Here is a 17611-nt window from a genome sequence, read left to right on the forward strand (position 1 = left end):
GTAAGACGGAGAATAGGATAGCAGATGAACAAGGAGGCTTTAGGAAAGGTAGGGGGTGTGTGGACCAGGTGTTTACAGTGAAACATATAAGTGAACAGTATTTAGATAAGGCTAAAGAGGTCTTTGTGGCATTTATGGATTTGGAAAAGGCGTATGACAGGGTGGATAGGGGGGCAATGTGGCAGATGTTGCAAGTGTATGGTGTAGGAGGTAGGTTACTGAAAGCAGTGAAGAGTTTTTACGAGGATAGTGAGGCTCAAGTTAGAGTATGTAGGAAAGAGGGAAATTTTTTCCCAGTAAAAGTAGGCCTTAGACAAGGATGTGTGATGTCACCGTGGTTGTTTAATATATTTATAGATGGGGTTGTAAGAGAAGTAAATGCGAGGGTCTTGGCAAGAGGCGTGGAGTTAAAAGATAAAGAATCACACACAAAGTGGGAGTTGTCACAGCTGCTCTTTGCTGATGACACTGTGCTCTTGGGAGATTCTGAAGAGAAGTTGCAGAGATTGGTGGATGAATTTGGTAGGGTGTGCAAAAGAAGAAAATTAAAGGTGAATACAGGAAAGAGTAAGGTTATGAGGATAACAAAAAGATTAGGTGATGAAAGATTGAATATCAGATTGGAGGGAGAGAGTATGGAGGAGGTGAACGTATTCAGATATTTGGGAGTGGACGTGTCAGCGGCACACATCCTTGTCTAAGGCCTACTTTTACTGGGAAATAATTTCCCTCTTTCCTACATACTCTAACTTGAGCCTCACTATCCTCGTAAAAACTCTTCACTGCTTTCAGTAACCTACCTCCTACATCATACACCTGCAACATCTGCCACATTGCCCCCCTATCCACCCTGTCATATGCCTTTTCCAAATCCATCAATGCCACAAAGACCTCTTTAGCCTTATCTAAATACTGTTCACTTATATGTTTCACTGTAAACACCTGGTCCACATACCCCCTACCTTTCCTAAAGCCTCCTTGTTCATCTGCTATCCTATTCTCCGTCTTACTCTTAATTCTTTCAATAATAACTCTACCATACACTTTACGAAGTATACTCAACAGACTTATCCCCCTATAATTTTTGCACTCTCTTTTGTCCCCTTTGCCTTTATACAAAGGAACTATGCATGCTCTCTGCCAATCCCTAGGTACCTTACCCTCTTCCATACATTTATTAAATAATTGCACCAACCACTCCAAAACTATATCCCTACCTGCTTTTAACATTTCTATCTTTATCCCATCAATCCCGGCTGCCTTATCCCCTTTCATTTTACCTACTGCCTCACGAACTTCCCCCACACTCACAACTGGCTCTTCCTCACTCCTACAAGATGTTATTCCTCCTTGCCCTATACACGAAATCACAGCTTCCCTATCTTCATCAACATTTAACAATTCCTCAAAATATTCCCTCCATCTTCCCAATGCCTCTAATTATCCATTTAATAACTCTCCTCTTCTATTTTTAACTGACAAATCCATTTGTTCTCTAGGCTTCCTTAACTTGTTAATCTCACTCCAAAACTTTTTCTTATTTTCAACAAAATTTGTTGATAACATCTCACCCACTCTCTCATTTGCTCTCTTTTTACATTGCTTCACCACTCTCTTAACCTCTCTTTTTCTCCATATACTCTTCCCTCCTTGCATCACTTCTACTTTGTAAAAACTTCTCATATGCTAACTTTTTCTCCCTTACTGCTCTCTTTACATCATCATTCCACCAATCGCTCCTCTTCCCTCCCGCACCCACTTTCCTGTAACCACAAACTTCTGCTGAACACTCTAACACTACATTTTTAAACCTACCCCATACCTCTTCGACCCCATTGCCTATGCTCTCATAGGCAATTTTTTCTTATTTTCATCAAAATTTCTTGACAGTGCCTCTCCCACTCTATCATCTGCTCTCCTTTTGCACTCTCTCACTACTCTCTTCACCTTTCTTTTACTCTCCATATACTCTGCTCTTCTAGTAACACTTCTGCTTTGTAAAAACCTCTCATAAGCTACCTTTTTCTCTTTTATTACACCATGTACTTCATCATTCCACCAATCACTCCTCTTTCCTCCTGCATCCACCCTCCTATAGCCACAAACTTCTGCCTCACATTCTAATACTGCATTTTTAAAACTATTCCAACCCTCTTCAACCCCCCTATTACTCATACTTGCACTAGCCCACCTTTCTGCCAATAGATGCTTATATCTCACCCTAACTTCCTCCTCCCTTAGTTTATGCACTTTTACCTCTCTCTGACATGGTGTTGCCATTTTCCTTTTGTCCCATCTACCTCTTACTCTAACTGTAGCTACAACTAGATAATGATCCGATATCAGTTGCTCCTCTATAAACATGTACATTCTGAAGCCTACCCATCAACCTTTTATCCACCAATACATAATCTAACAAACTACTTTCATTATGTGCTATATCATACCTTGTATACTTATTTATCCTCTTTTTCAAACCTTTTTCTACACATAGCTCAATTAAAGGCTCCCCATTTCTCATTTACCCCTGGCACCCCAAATTTACCTACTACTCCCTCCACAACATTTTTACCCACTTAAGCATTGAAATCCCCAACCAAAAGTACTCTCACACTTGGTTCAAAACTCCCCACACACTCACTCAATATTTCCCAAAATCTCTCTCTCTTCTCTATGCTTCTCTCTTCTCCAGGTGCATAAATGCTTGCTATAACCCACTTTTCACATCCAACCCTTATTTTACTCCACATAATCCTTGAATTTATACATTTATATTACCTTTTTTACAGCCATAACTTATCCTTCAACATTATTGCTACTCCTTCTTTAGCTCTAAATCTATTTGAAACCCCTGACCTAATCCCATTTATTTCTCCCCACTAAAACTCTCCCACCTCCTTCATCTTTGTTTCACTTAAAACCAGGACATCCAGCTTCTCATTCATAACATCAACAATCATCTCTTTCTTATCATAAATTAATATTTGAAAAAAGCAAAGTATGTACAATACAGAGATAGATAAAAACATTACTGAAGAATTCTGAAATATATATACATGTACATGAAAACAGAATCAAAAACTTTATTCTAAAATTTAAATCATAACGATTTAACAGAAGCTGGAAAGCCATGAGAAAGAAATTAAGAACTTGGAACTAATACAGGAAGTGCTTCAAGCCAGACACTTACCAGATTCACACAAGTCAGAAATTAATACACCAATTTAAGATAAGTGGAGAAAACTTTAAAGAAAATAATGATTAAGCATAAGATGCAGTCAAATCTCTTGCTCAGAGATCTGTAAAAAGCAAGCAGTCTGTGAAAGACATAATGCAAAGAATCACCAAATTGGAAAAAAATGTGAGAGAGACTAACTTTGAAGTTCCTGAATGTTCTATACAAGACATCTTAAATGAAGTGAATTTGAACCCCCCCCATCCCTCCTCCATAGTCAGCTGAAATGAAGATCATAAAATATATAATGGATATCAACAAAAGAAAAAGCAACAGGACCAAATAGGGCATCACCCTGGAAGTCTAAAAAAAAAAAAAAATGTGCAGGAGAACTAGACCTGTTATCTTCTCTAAAAAGTTTATGGAATTTCATTACATGACGATAAAATGGCAAACGTTATGCTAATAATAATAAAAAAGTGATAGGGAAGAATTAAATTTATGGAATTTCAGTACAAGAAGAGAAACAAGGATATAAGTGAAAAAAAAAGTGACAGACATTATGTTACTAATATAAAAAGGATGATAGGGGAAAACTTAAACTATAGGCGCGTTTAACTGACAGGCGCCCTGTAAGAGAGGTGTGCCCTGGTGCCAGTGAGGAGTTCTTGATCCAAGGAATTAGACTTATCCTTCATTTCCTTAAGATTGAACTGATGGTGCCATATGACCACTAGCACTTCCCACTGATTAAAAAAAAATACACCAACAAGCACTCTTCTTGATATGCTGGAAAACCCTATTAGAGAAAAATGGATAAAACACTAGATCAAGAATCTGCAGATAGGTATAAGAAAAGATCTGTGCATCAACTTTGCTACATTTCTATTAAAAGTAACAAATTATTAAGGAAACAAATGAATAACCAATTTATTTACTTAGATTTAGAAAAAATAGAGTTCCATAGTAACTGATATGGAAACTACTTAACACAGGACAAATAAAATTTAATCTACTAGTGGATGAGAGGTTTTCTATTTAAAAAGCTTGTGTAAAAAGTGGTAAGACAAAAAATATCCTCAAGAGAATGTCACCACTGGGGTCCTATCCAGATCAACACTTGCCCTGATAATGACTTAAGAAATCGTAATGAGTTTTGAGACTGTTGTTTCCCACTCTGCTTTGGTGGCATACAGCCGGTTTGTTGAAAGAGAGAGAAATTATTTCTCAAAATAAGAATGTCATACAAACATCTGTAGATGGCACAAACAATCCTATGTAAAATATATTCTAAATAATTAGTCAATACCATGTAAGGATTTAGATAAACTTAGCTAATGGGACATGATGATGACTAAAAATACAAAAAATGCCCTTACTGGTCAATAGAAGGAAATGTGATAATCATGTATAAGGTCATAAAACAATACTGGAAAATGGATAACAAAGATTTCTTAATGCCATCAACATTGTAAACTGTAAATAAAGCTGTGCTAAAAAGATAATGCAGGTTTTTTCCTTACAAATACAGTACAGTGGACCCCCGGTTAACGATTTTAATCCGTGCAAGAGGGCTCATCGTTATGCGAAATAATCGTTATGCGAATGAATTTTCCCCATAAGAAATAATGGAAATAAAATTAATCCGTGCAAGACGCCCAAAAGTATGAAAAAAAATTTTTTTTACCACATGAAATGTTAATTTTAATACACACAAACTGAAAAAGGCATGCACAATTAAATGACACTTACTTTTATTGAAGATCTGGTGATGATTGATGGGATGGGAGGAGGGGAGAGAGTGTGTTAGTGTTTAGAAGGGGAATCCCCTTCCATTAGGACTTGAGGTAGTAAGTCCTTTTCTGGGGTTACTTCCCTTCTTCTTTTAATGCCACTAGGGCCAGCTTCAGAGTCACTGGACTTCTTTCGCACAAGATATCTGTCCAAAGTGGCCTGTACCTCTCGTTCCTTTATGACTTGCCTAAAGTGTTTCACAACATTGTCAGTGTAATAATCACCAGCACGGCTTGCAATAGCTGTGTGAGGGTGATTTTCATCCATGAAGGTTTGCACTTCAAGCCACTTTGCACAGATTTCCTTAATCTTTGAAGTAGGCAACTTCTTCAATTTCTCTCTCCCCTCCTCCGAAGCAATTTCCTCAGGTGTGGCCTCTTGCTGTTGAAGTTGATCTAGCAGCTCATCAGTGGTTAGTTCTTCATTGTCCTCCTCCACCAACTCTTCCACATCCTCCCCACTAACCTCCAACCCCAAGGACTTTCCCAATGCCACAATGGATTCCTCAACTGGCACAGGATTCTCAGGGTTAGCCTCAAACCCTTCAAAATCCCTTTTGTCTACACATTCTGGCCACAGTTTCTTCCAAGCAGAGTTCAAGGTCCTCTTTGTCACTTCCTCCCAAGCCTTACCTATAAGGTTTACACAATTGAGGATATTAAAGTGCTCTCTCCAAAACTCTCTTAGAGTCAGTTGAGTTTCTGAGGTCATTACAAAGCACCTTTCAAACAGAGCTTTTGTGTACAGTTTCTTGAAGTTGGAAATAACCTGCTGGTCCATGGGCTGCAGGAGAGGAGTGGTATTAGGAGGCAAAAACTTCACCTTAATGAAGCTCATGTCCCCATAAAGTCGCTCTGCCACGTCTGTAGGATGACCAGGGGCATTGTCTAACACCAGGAGGCACTTAAGTTCTAATTTCTTTTCAGTTAGGTAATTTTTCACATTGGGGGCAAATGCATGGTGTAACCAGTTATAGAAAAATTCCCTAGTGACCCATGCCTTACTGTTTGCCCTCCACAGCACACACAAATTATCCTTGAGGACATTCTTTTGCCTGAACGCTCTGGGAGTTTCAGAGTGATACACTAATAAAGGCTTCACTTTGCAATCACCAGTAGCATTGGCACACATCAACAAAGTAAGCCTGTCTTTCATAGGCTTATGTCCTGGGAGTGCCTTTTCCTCCTGAGTAATGTAGGTCCTGCTTGGCATTTTCTTCCAGAACAGGCCTGTTTCATCACAATTAAACACTTGTTCAGGTTTCAGTCCTTCAGTTTCTATGTACTCCTTGAATTCCTGCACATATTTTTCAGCCGCTTTGTGGTCCGAACTGGCAGCCTCACCATGCCTTATCACATTATGGATGCCACTACGCTTCTTAAATCTCTCAAACCAACCTGTGCTGGCCTTAAATTCACTCACATCATCACTAGTTGCAGGCATTTTTTTAATTAAATCCTCATGCAACTTCCTAGCCTTTTCACATATGATCGCTTGAGAGACGCTATCTCCTGCTATCTGTTTTTCATTTATCCACACCAATAAGAGTCTCTCAACATCTTCCATCAATTGCGATCTTTGTTTCGAAAACACAGTTGAACCTTTGGCAAGAACAGCTTCCTTGATTGTCTTTCTGGTGCCCACAATAGTAGCGATGGTTGATTGGGGTTTCTTGTACAGCTTGACTAGGTCGGCTATACGCACTCCACTTTCATACTTATCAATTATCTCTTTCTTCATCTCTATAGTAATTCTTACCCTTTGAGGTGTAGGGTTGGCACTAGAAGCTTTCTTGGGGCCCATGGTCACTTATTTTCCAGAAACAGCACCGAAAATACTGTAATAATACGAAATATTCCGAGTGTATGCTTGGATGTTACCGCGGAGGCTGGCTGGTAAACAATGGGACGGAGCGGCACATGTGAGGCTGGCTGAGGGCACATTGGACGCGTCTCGGACGAAAATCGGTATGCGGGTTTTTAATCGGTATGCGGGGCAAAAATTTTGCGATAAAAGTAATCGTTATGCGGAAAAATCGCTATGCGATGCCATCGTTATGCGGGGGTCCACTGTACAATGGTATAATATTGAAATGGAAGATAGGGTGTACTAGGACCACTGGAAACTTTATCTTACCTTTGACCAGTCATATGACACAGCATATGCAAATATTTGGCCATTGTGGTTGAATGCACAACATGAGATGGGCTGTTCCATTGCTTCTGAGTTCTTCAGTTTTGTGCGAGCATCTTTGTCCCAAAAGCTAAACCTGCCATCAGAACCTACTGTAGCCAGTGTACCATGAACTGGATGAAATTTGATATCATTCACCTGTTGGGAAAGCATTTGTAGGTTGCTAAAAAAGAGTCTAAGCACTGACACATTTGCTCCAATTAAAAGTTCTTCTGTCATAATAAGATTTAAATAAATAATTTGCTTTAGTTACTCCATACTTCCTTATAATAGAATTGGATGACTGGTCAAATTACTAACTTTCCTCCAAGCCACTCTCATTAGACAATAAAAATGCCTTTCCTGTATGAACAAGGTCAACTGATGTTGCTAGACAGATGTCAGTATAACAGTTTAGTGCTTCAAATAACATGCTCAAATGCTGATTTTACTTAAATTAAGGAATATTTTTCATATAAATTTACATAAAATTTGTGTTCTTTTTTTTTTTTTACACACTGGCCATCTCCTACCGAGGCAGGGTGACCTGAAAAAGAAACACTTTCACCATCATTCACACTATCACTCTCTCTCCACAGGTGAGCAGCTGTGACAGTTTATATGTCACTCTAAACAGCAAATATCCCAAAACTCTCCTTCAACCCTTTGGGGGTCGCCAGGCCCTCTCAGAGACTTGTTCTCAGGGTTACCAAAATTTAAAAAAAAAAAATATTATTTTTTCTTGTGAAAAGATAGAGAATCTTTTCCCGATCATAATGACACAAAAAGTATGAAATTTGATGGAAAACTTACGGAATTATGCTCTCGCAAAGTTAGCGGTCACGACGATGTTTATGCATTGGCGATTTTGCCCACTTTGAGCCCTATTTTCGGCCAATTCCAATGTACTAGTCGACAAAAATCATGAATATTTCGCTAGAACTCCACCTTTTCTATCGAATGAGTACAAGAAACCACCCATTTACCGATTTCAACTATCCAATAAAGTGGTCAGAATTTAGCAATTTTGCCAATTTCACACAAATTTCAAAAGATGCTAATTTCTGAATAGGGTCCAGAATAAACAAGAAAGACATTCCTGGCACTAAAATAACAAGTTCTCTGTTCGTCAGTCACATCCCCAGGCCCCTTTTATATTTCTTTGGCTTTCCACTTTGAATTTTTATTCTTACAAAAAATAGAAGATTTACTGTTATACGGACTACTGCATTAGTGTAGAAATGGTATAAATAATATCAGCGCACTTGTGAAAGAATATCAGACTCACCATTTGATGTGTATTGGACGCTTGGCATGATTTGTTTACTTTTGAACTTTGGTAAAAATCGAACATTTCTGCTACTTTAAACTCAATTTCAGGGTACTTTTCATTGTAAAACCAGTCAAAATCATCTCAATTTCTGTAATATGTGTTCCATTCTATAAAATGAGACCAAGAAAACAAGAATACAACAATAAATACCATATGAAAATACAGTGCAAAGTCGCTGTTTTATTCCAAAAACACGATCAAAGTTTCTTTTTTCTCATTATGCACTGTGTGCTGCAGGATTTTTTTTATACTGCACACACTGACCACATAGACCCATTCTTTCATATGTAGGCCTACCAGCTTTCTCTCACTAGATCTGAGGGGGCTAGAATTTAGGTGTACACCCGTATGTGTCAGCGTGTCAGCATGCCTTGTTGTGCTCCGGGTTTTCTCGTGTTTTCACGGTCGCTCTTAAGTGCTAGAACTTCAATTTGTGCCATCAATCCTATACGATACATCCCTCTAGCGCCTGGAACCAATCTTGGGCGGAAAACATTATATAATGAGTCAAAAAAGGAGAATTAGTGTGCACTACCTAGCAGAGTTTACTGCCAGAGGGGAATCATAGGCCTGAGTGCCGTGTGCAAAATAATAATAGTAGAACTTTTCTTTGTCAGAGGAAAGAAAGTCTCCCTGATAACATTGTGTATATATAGTGTATAGTGTATACTACAGTGGCTCCCTAGAATATAGATGATAAAGGCTAAAGTGTCATTTGAAAACAGGTGAATTTGTAAATGAAGTGATAAGCCTATAGAGGCAGGTGCCAGAAGTCACCAGAAACTTACCACAGAGGTCAGCTGTTTTAATAATCTTCCTGCCTGCTAGTGTACACGCATATAATCTAGTGATACCAGTGAATAGCAGAATACAGTGTTGTAGTAGCAACTAACCAGTATTATAATGGTACTTAGTGGAGTGGAGTGGAGTGACTTTCATTAGTTTCTTTTTTCTTGAAATACCAGATCTTCCTGGCCTGCTAGTGTACATGCATATAATCTAGTGATACCAGTGAATAGCAGAATACAGTGTTGTAGTAGCAACTAACCAGTATTATAATGGTACTTAGTGGAGTGGAGTGACTTTCATTAGTTTCTTTTTTCTTGAAATACCAGATGTATACTATGAATCTCATATAACCTGTAGTTACCAGCAATATACACAACGAGAAGCAATTATTACTACAGAAAAAGCGTCCTTCCTCCAAAATTTCCACCAGTCAGCTATAGTGATAATATAGCATTTATTGTGGTGGAGACAAAAAAAAACCTAGAAAAGCTAGATACAGCGATTGATAAACAAGGGTTGAGGCTCGACTGTTCGTCATTGTAGGAGCTGCCAGCAATCACCGGTTCTTCAACACGCAAGTTATACTTTTGTATCAATCAAATCACATATTACTCGGGTAGATAATTTCAAGTAGATCCTTCATGTGTTAGCCCAAATCACCGACCAGTATGTTTTAAATAAGTGACCCACTGATCAGATCAGATTTTTTCCGAACCCTCGACTGGTCCGAACCCTTGACTGGTCCGAACCCTTGACTGGTTTCAAACGGATTCGTTGGACAATAAAGCAGACTGTAAACGGATGGGGTTGTAGGCGCCCTTATCAAACACAAACAATAAATATAAATCAGGAACGTATACGGTAAGCAGTCCAATATACAAGTACAGTTAGAAATAGAAATACAAATAGCTAGAGCCTCATTTAAGGAGGTTATTAATAGAGTATTCAAGAGGTTGCTAGTAGAATTACAGTAAATCAACCATTCAAATCATTATGAAGCTCTGTGTAGTCTGCAGTCAATCAAACAAACGGGCTTCCACATGGATAAATTGTCATTTTTGTGGAAATTGATGCCACGCCCCTTGTGCAGATATCCAAGAACTAGCTACAAGCAGTATTAAAACAGGGAAGTGTTTTTGCGTATGCCCAAATGAGATAAATCTGTGGACTAAAATCACAAGGATATTAAAAGAGGATAACATCAAAGCTGCTTTCATAGAAAACCTGAAAGCATTCTACAACAGATGGGAACATAAAAAGTCTGGGCTGAATGGTACTGCCCTTGATACTGGCCATGTAGTCAGAAACTGTAAGGCTGGAGGTGATGTCCTGGTAGTCAGTAAATGTGGGGCTGATAGTGCTGTCCTGGGAGACAGTAATGGTGAAGCTGGAGGTGCTGTCCTGAGAGACAGTAATGGTGAAGCTGGAGGTGCTGTCCTGGGAGACAGTAATGGTGAAGCTGGAGATTTTGTCCAGGTAGTCGGGAATTATACGCAGGAAGGAATACATATAAATGACCTAATAGGGGACAGGAGCCGTAGTGGGGAAACAAGTGTAGTCAAAGATAAGATAAAACCAATATTGCAAACTAGAAATACCACAGGAAATAGCAAACAAGAGGACTCCACTAGGAATAGTGAGGATATATTACCAAAAACAACTGGTGGGAGCTCCATTGTTGGTGCTAGGGAGGATAGGAATAAGACAGGGAAACATGCACCAACAGGGAATACAGTCACAGAAACCCAAGGCAAACGGAAACCAAGCCTGTGCACATACTATGCACTTGGTATCTGCAGACATGGGAAATCTGGAAAAACAGACGGGACGTGCAACTATGACCACCCTAGAAAATGCCGTGCCCATATGACAATAGGAAAATGCAAACTCCCTTCCTGTAAGCTTTTTCACCCTGAAATGTGTACCTCTTCAGTACAGGAAAGACTGTGCTATAACTTAAATTGCCAGGCACACCATCTAAAGGGGACAAAAAGATACAAAACATCCAGGCCATGGGAAAACCTGGGTAGCCACAGCCACTCAAGAGGGAGAGGTTTTTTAGTGCCAAGAAGGAAAAAAAGCTGGCAGGAAATGGCAGAAATCGTACACCAAATCCAGTCATTCCTGGAGTGGAACCACAGTCGATGGCCTCCACTCCAAACCAACAGATACAGATACTAATGCCGGAAAAAAAATCCCCCCCCAGTACCAACAATACCACCAGTCCGATGACATTCTTCTTTGCAAATATACAGGGTCTAAAGCCAGCAACAAACAACAAAATACCTTTCATCTGTGGACTGCTTGCAGAGGCAAAGGCAATGTTCACGGCTTTCACTGAGACCAACATAAAGAATCACTTGGACAACGAAATATGGATCCCAGGTTACAACCTATACAGAGGTGACAAAGTGAACAGGCAAAAGGGGGGGTTGGCCAGTACATTGCAGAGTCACTTGTTTGCACAGAACTGCTTAATGCCTCAAATGTTGTAGTGGAAGTTTTAGCAGTAAAGGTCGAGAACCAAAACCTAGTCATTGTGGTAGTCTACAAGCCTCCAGATGCAACATCCCAGCAATTCCAGGAACAGCTGTTAAAAATTGACCACTGTCTGGAAAATCTTCCAGCTCCTGCACCCAACATCTTGCTCCTGGGGGATTTCAACTTAAGGCACCTAAAATGGAGGAATATAGCAAATAATATTGTTGCAGTAATAACACCAGGAGGCAGCTCTGATGAAAACTCACACTCACACGAGCTCTTAAATCTCTGCACAAAATTCAATTTAAACCAGCAAATAATAGAGCCTACTAGACTGAAGAATACACTAGACCTCATCTTCACTAACAATGATGATGTGATAAGAAATGTCACCATATCAAAAACAATATACTCAGATCACAACATAATTGAGGTTCAGACATGTATGCGTGGAGCCCCAGACCGACATAATGAGATTAGTCACAAGGGAGCATTCATCAAATTCAGCTTCAATAACAAAAACATAAAGTGGGACCAAGTAAACCAAGTCCTAACCAATATAAGCTGGGAAGATATACTAAGCAACACAGACCCCAACTTATGCCTTGAACAGATTAACTTGGTGGCACTCAATGTATGCACAAGGCATATTCCTCTAAGAAAAAGGAGGAGTAGATGTAAAATAGAAAGAGACAGGCGCTCCCTTTACAGGCGACGGAAAAGAATAACAGAGCGGCTAAAAGAGGTCAATATATTTGAAATGCGTAGAGAGACACTGGTCAGAGAAATAGCAAGCATCGAACTTAAGCTAAAGGAATCTTATAGGAGTCAGGAATCGCGGGAAGAACTAAAAGCCATAAATGAAATCGAAAGAAACCCAAAGTATTTCTTCTCCTATGCCAAATCAAAATCGAGAACAACGTCCAGTATTGGGCCCCTACTTAAACAAGATGGGTCCTACACAGATGACAGCAAGGAAATGAGTGAGCTACTCAAGTCCCAATATTTTATTATTTTTTTTTTTTATTATCACACTGGCCGATTCCCACCAAGGCAGGGTGACCCGAAAAAGAAAAACTTTCACCATCATTCACTCCATCACTGTCTTGCCAGAAGGGTGCTTTACACTACAGTTTTTAAACTGCAACATTAACATCCCTCCTTCAGAGTGCAGGCACTGTACTTCCCATCTCCAGGACTCAAGTCCGGCCTGCCGGTTTCCCTGAATCCCTTCATAAATGTTACTTTGCTCACACTCCAACAGCACGTCAAGTATTAAAAACCATTTGTCTCCATTCACTCCTATCAAACACGCTCACGCATGCCTGCTGGAAGTCCAAGCCCCTCGCACACAAAACCTCCTTTACCCCCTCCCTCCAACCTCTCCTAGGCCGACCGCTACCCCGCCTTCCTTCCACTACAGACTGATACACTCTTGAAGTCATTCTGTTTCGCTCCATTCTCTCTACATGTCCGAACCACCTCAACAACCCTTCCTCAGCCCTCTGGACAACAGTTTTGGTAATCCCGCACCTCCTCCTAACTTACAAACTACAAATTCTCTGCATTATATTCACACCACACATTGCCCTCAGACATGACATCTCCACTGCCTCCAGCCTTCTCCTCGCTGCAACATTCATCACCCACGCTTCACACCCATATAAGAGCATTGGTAAAACTATACTCTCATACATTCCCCTCTTTGCCTCCAAGGACAAAGTTCTTTGTCTCCACAGACTCCTAAGTGCACCACTCACTCTTTTTCCCTCATCAATTCTATGATTCACCTCATCTTTCATAGACCCATCCGCTGACAGGTCCACTCCCAAATATCTGAATACGTTCACCTCCTCCATACTCTCTCCCTCCAATCTGATATCCAATCTTTCATCACCTAATCTTTTTGTTATCCTCATAACCTTACTCTTTCCTGTATTCACCTTTAATTTTCTTCTTTTGCACACCCTACCAAATTCATCCACCAATCTCTGCAACTTCTCTTCAGAATCTCCCAAGAGCACAGTGTCATCAGCAAAGAGCAGCTGTGACAACTCCCACTTTGTGTGTGATTCTTTATCTTTTAACTCCACGCCTCTTGCCAAGACCCTTCTCACATTTACTTCTCTTACAACACCATCTATAAATATATTAAACAACCACGGTGACATCACACATCCTTGTCTAAGGCCTACTTTTACAGGGAAAAAATTTCACTTTCCTACATATTCTAACTTGAGCCTCACTATCCTCGTAAAAACTCTTCACTGCTTTCAGTAACCTACCTCCTACACCATACACTTGCAACATCTGCCACATTGCCCCCCTATCCACCCTGTCGTACGCCTTTTCCAAATCCATAAATGCCACAAAGACCTCTTTAGCCTTATCTAAATACTGTTCACTTATATGTTTCACTGTAAACACCTGGTCCACACACCCCCTACCTTTCCTAAAGCCTCCTTGTTCATCTGCTATCCGTCTTACTCTTAATTCTTTCAATTATAACTCTACCATACACTTTACCAGGTATATTCAACAGACTTATCCCCCTATAATTTTTGCACTCTCTTTTATCCCCTTTGCCTTTATACAAAGGAACTATGCATGCTCTCTGCCAATCCCTAGGTACCTTACCCTCTTCCATACATTTATTAAATAATTGCACCAACCACTCCAAAACTATATCCCCACCTGCTTTTAACATTTCTATCTTTATCCCATCAATCCCGGCTGCCTTACCCCCTTTCATTTTACCTACTGCCTCACGAACTTCCCCCACACTCACAACTGGCTCTTCCTCACTCCTACAAGATGTTATTCCTCCTTGCCCTATACACGAAATCACAGCTTCCCTATCTTCATCAACATTTAACAATTCCTCAAAATATTCCCTCCATATTCCCAATACCTCTAACTCTCCATTTAATAACTCTCCTCTCCTATTTTTAATTGACAAATCCATTTGTTCTCTAGGCTTTCTTAACTTGTTAATCTCACTCCAAAACTTTTTCTTATTTTCAACAAAATTTGTTGATAACATCTCACCCACTCTCTCATTTGCTCTCTTTTTACATAGCTTCACCACTCTCTTAACCTCTCTCTTTTTCTCCATATACTCTTCCCTCCTTGCATCACTTCTACTTTGTAAAAACTTCTCATATGCTAACTTTTTCTCCCTTACTACTCTCTTTACATCATCATTCCACCAATCACTCCTCTTCCCTCCTGCACCCACTTTCCTGTAACCACAAACTTCTGCTGAACACTCTAACACTACATTTTTAAACCTACCCCATACCTCTTCGACCCCATTGCCAATGCTCTCATTAGCCCATCTATCCTCCAATAGCTGTTTATATCTTACCCTAACTGCCTCCTCTTTTAGTTCATAAAACTTCACCTCTCTCTTCCCTGATGCTTCTGTTCTCCTTGTATCCCATCTACCTTTTACTCTCAGTGTAGCTACAACTAGAAAGTGATCTGATATATCTGTGGCCCCTCTATAAACATGTACATCCTGAAGTCTACTCAACAGTCTTTTATCTACCAATACATAATCCAACAAACTACTGTCATTTCGCCCTACATCATATCTTGTATACTTATTTATCCTCTTTTTCTTAAAATATGTATTACCTATAACTAAACCCCTTTCTATACAAAGTTCAATCAAAGGGCTCCCATTATCATTTACACCTGGCACCCCAAACTTACCTACCACACCCTCTCTAAAAGTTTCTCCTACTTTAGCATTCAGGTCCCCTACCACAATTACTCTCTCACTTGGTTCAAAGGCTCCTATACATTCACTTAACATCTCCCAAAATCTCTCTCTCTCCTCTGCATTCCTCTCTTCTCCAGGTGCATACACGTTTATTATGACCCACTTCTTGCATCCAACCTTTACTTTAATCCACATAATTCTTGAATTTACACATTCATATTTTCTTTTCTCCTTCCATAACTGATCATTTAACATTACTGCTACCCCTTCCTTTGCTCTAACTCTCTCAGATACTCCAGATTTAATCCCATTTATTTCCCCCCACTGAAACTCTCCTACCCCAATATGACTCGGTTTTTAGCAAGCCGCTAACCAGACTGAGAGTCGAAGATCAATATTAATTTTTTATGAGAGAGCCACAGAATTTGGTTAACACAAGCCTATCCGATGTTATCCTGACGCCAAACGACTTCGAACAGGCGATAAATGACATGCCCATGCACTCTGCCCCAGGGCCAGACTCATGGAACTCCGTGTTCATCAAGAACTGCAAGAAGCCCCTATCACGAGCCTTTTCCATCCTATGGAGAGGGAGCATGGACACGGGGGTCGTCCCACAGTTACTAAAAACAACAGACATAGCCCCACTCCACAAAGGGGGCAGTAAAGCAACAGCAAAGAACTACAGACCGATAGCACTAACATCCCATATCATAAAAATCTTTGAAAGGGTCCTAAGAAGCAAGATCACCACCCATCTAGAAACCCATCAGTTACACAACCCAGGGCAACATGGGTTTAGAACAGGTCGCTCCTGTCTGTCTCAACTATTGGATCACTACGACAAGGTCCTAGATGCACTAGAAGACAAAAAGAATGCAGATGTAATATATACAGACTTTGCAAAAGCCTTCGACAAGTGTGACCATGGCGTAATAGCGCACAAAATGTTTGCTAAAGGAATAACAGGAAAAGTCGGTCGATGGATCTATAATTTCCTCACTAACAGAACACAGAGAGTAGTCGTCAATAGAGTAAAGTCCGAGGCAGCTACAGTGAAAAGCTCTGTTGCACAAGGCACAGTATTCGCTCCCATCTTGTTCCTCATCCTCATATCCGACATAGACAAGGATGTCAGCCACAGCACCGTGTCTTCCTTTGCAGATGACACCCGAATCTGCATGACAGTGTCTTCCATTGCAGACACTGCAAGGCTCCAGGCGGACATCAACCAAATCTTTCAGTGGGCTGCAGAAAACAATATGAAGTTCAACGATGAGAAATTTCAATTATTCAGATATGGTAAACATGAGGAAATTAAATCTTCATCAGAGTACAAAACAAATTCTGGCCACAAAATAGAGTGAAACACCAACGTCAAAGACCTGGGAGTGATCATGTCGGAGGATCTCACCTTCAAGGACCATAACATTGTATCAATCGCATCTGCTAGAAAAATGACAGGATGGATAATGAGAACCTTCAAAACTAGGGAGGCCAAGCCCATGATGACACTCTCCAGGTCATTTGTTCTATCTAGGCTGGAATATTGCTGCACACTAACAGCACCTTTCAAGGCAGGTGAAATTGCTGACCTAGAAAATGTACAAAGAACCTTCACGGCGCACATAATGGAGATAAAACACCTCAATTACTGGGAGCGCTTGAGGTTCCTAAACCTGTATTCCCTGGAACGCAGGCGGGAGAGATACATGATTATATACACCTGGAAAATCCTAGAGGGACTAGTACCGAACTTGCACACGAAAATCACTCACTACGAAAGCAAAAGACTTGGCAGACGATGCAACATCCCCCCAATGAAAAGCAGGGGTGTCACTAGCACGTTAAGAGACCATACAATAAGTGTCAGGGGCCCGAGACTGTTCAACTGCCTCCCAGTATACATAAGGGGGATTACCAACAGACCCCTGGCAGTCTTCAAGCTGGCACTGGACAAGCACCTAAAGTCGGTTCCTGACCAGCGGGCTGTGGCTCGTACATTGGTTTGCGTGCAGTAACAGCCTGGTTGATCAGGCTCTGATTCACCAGGAGGCATGGTCACAGACCGGGCCGCAGGGGCGTTGACCCCCGGAACTCTCTCCAGGTAAACTCCAGGTACGTCAAAAACCCTGGGGCG

At 40.5% G+C, this 17611-nt stretch overlaps 1 protein-coding gene across 1 annotated transcript in view; it reads right to left on the reverse strand.

Moving 5' to 3' along the window:
* The window catches only part of Rae1 (ribonucleic acid export 1), a 54281-nt gene that overhangs the window by 7048 nt on the left and 29622 nt on the right, over positions 1-17611 (reverse strand). The window contains exon 3 of the mRNA XM_053775815.2: positions 7106-7300. Coding sequence (XP_053631790.1) covers positions 7106-7300 — 195 coding nt within the window. The remainder of the gene's footprint in view (positions 1-7105; positions 7301-17611) is intronic.

Source organism: Cherax quadricarinatus, chromosome 6 (assembly GCF_038502225.1).
Source record: "Cherax quadricarinatus isolate ZL_2023a chromosome 6, ASM3850222v1, whole genome shotgun sequence".
In the NCBI taxonomy this organism is placed as follows: Eukaryota; Metazoa; Arthropoda; class Malacostraca; order Decapoda; family Parastacidae; genus Cherax; species Cherax quadricarinatus.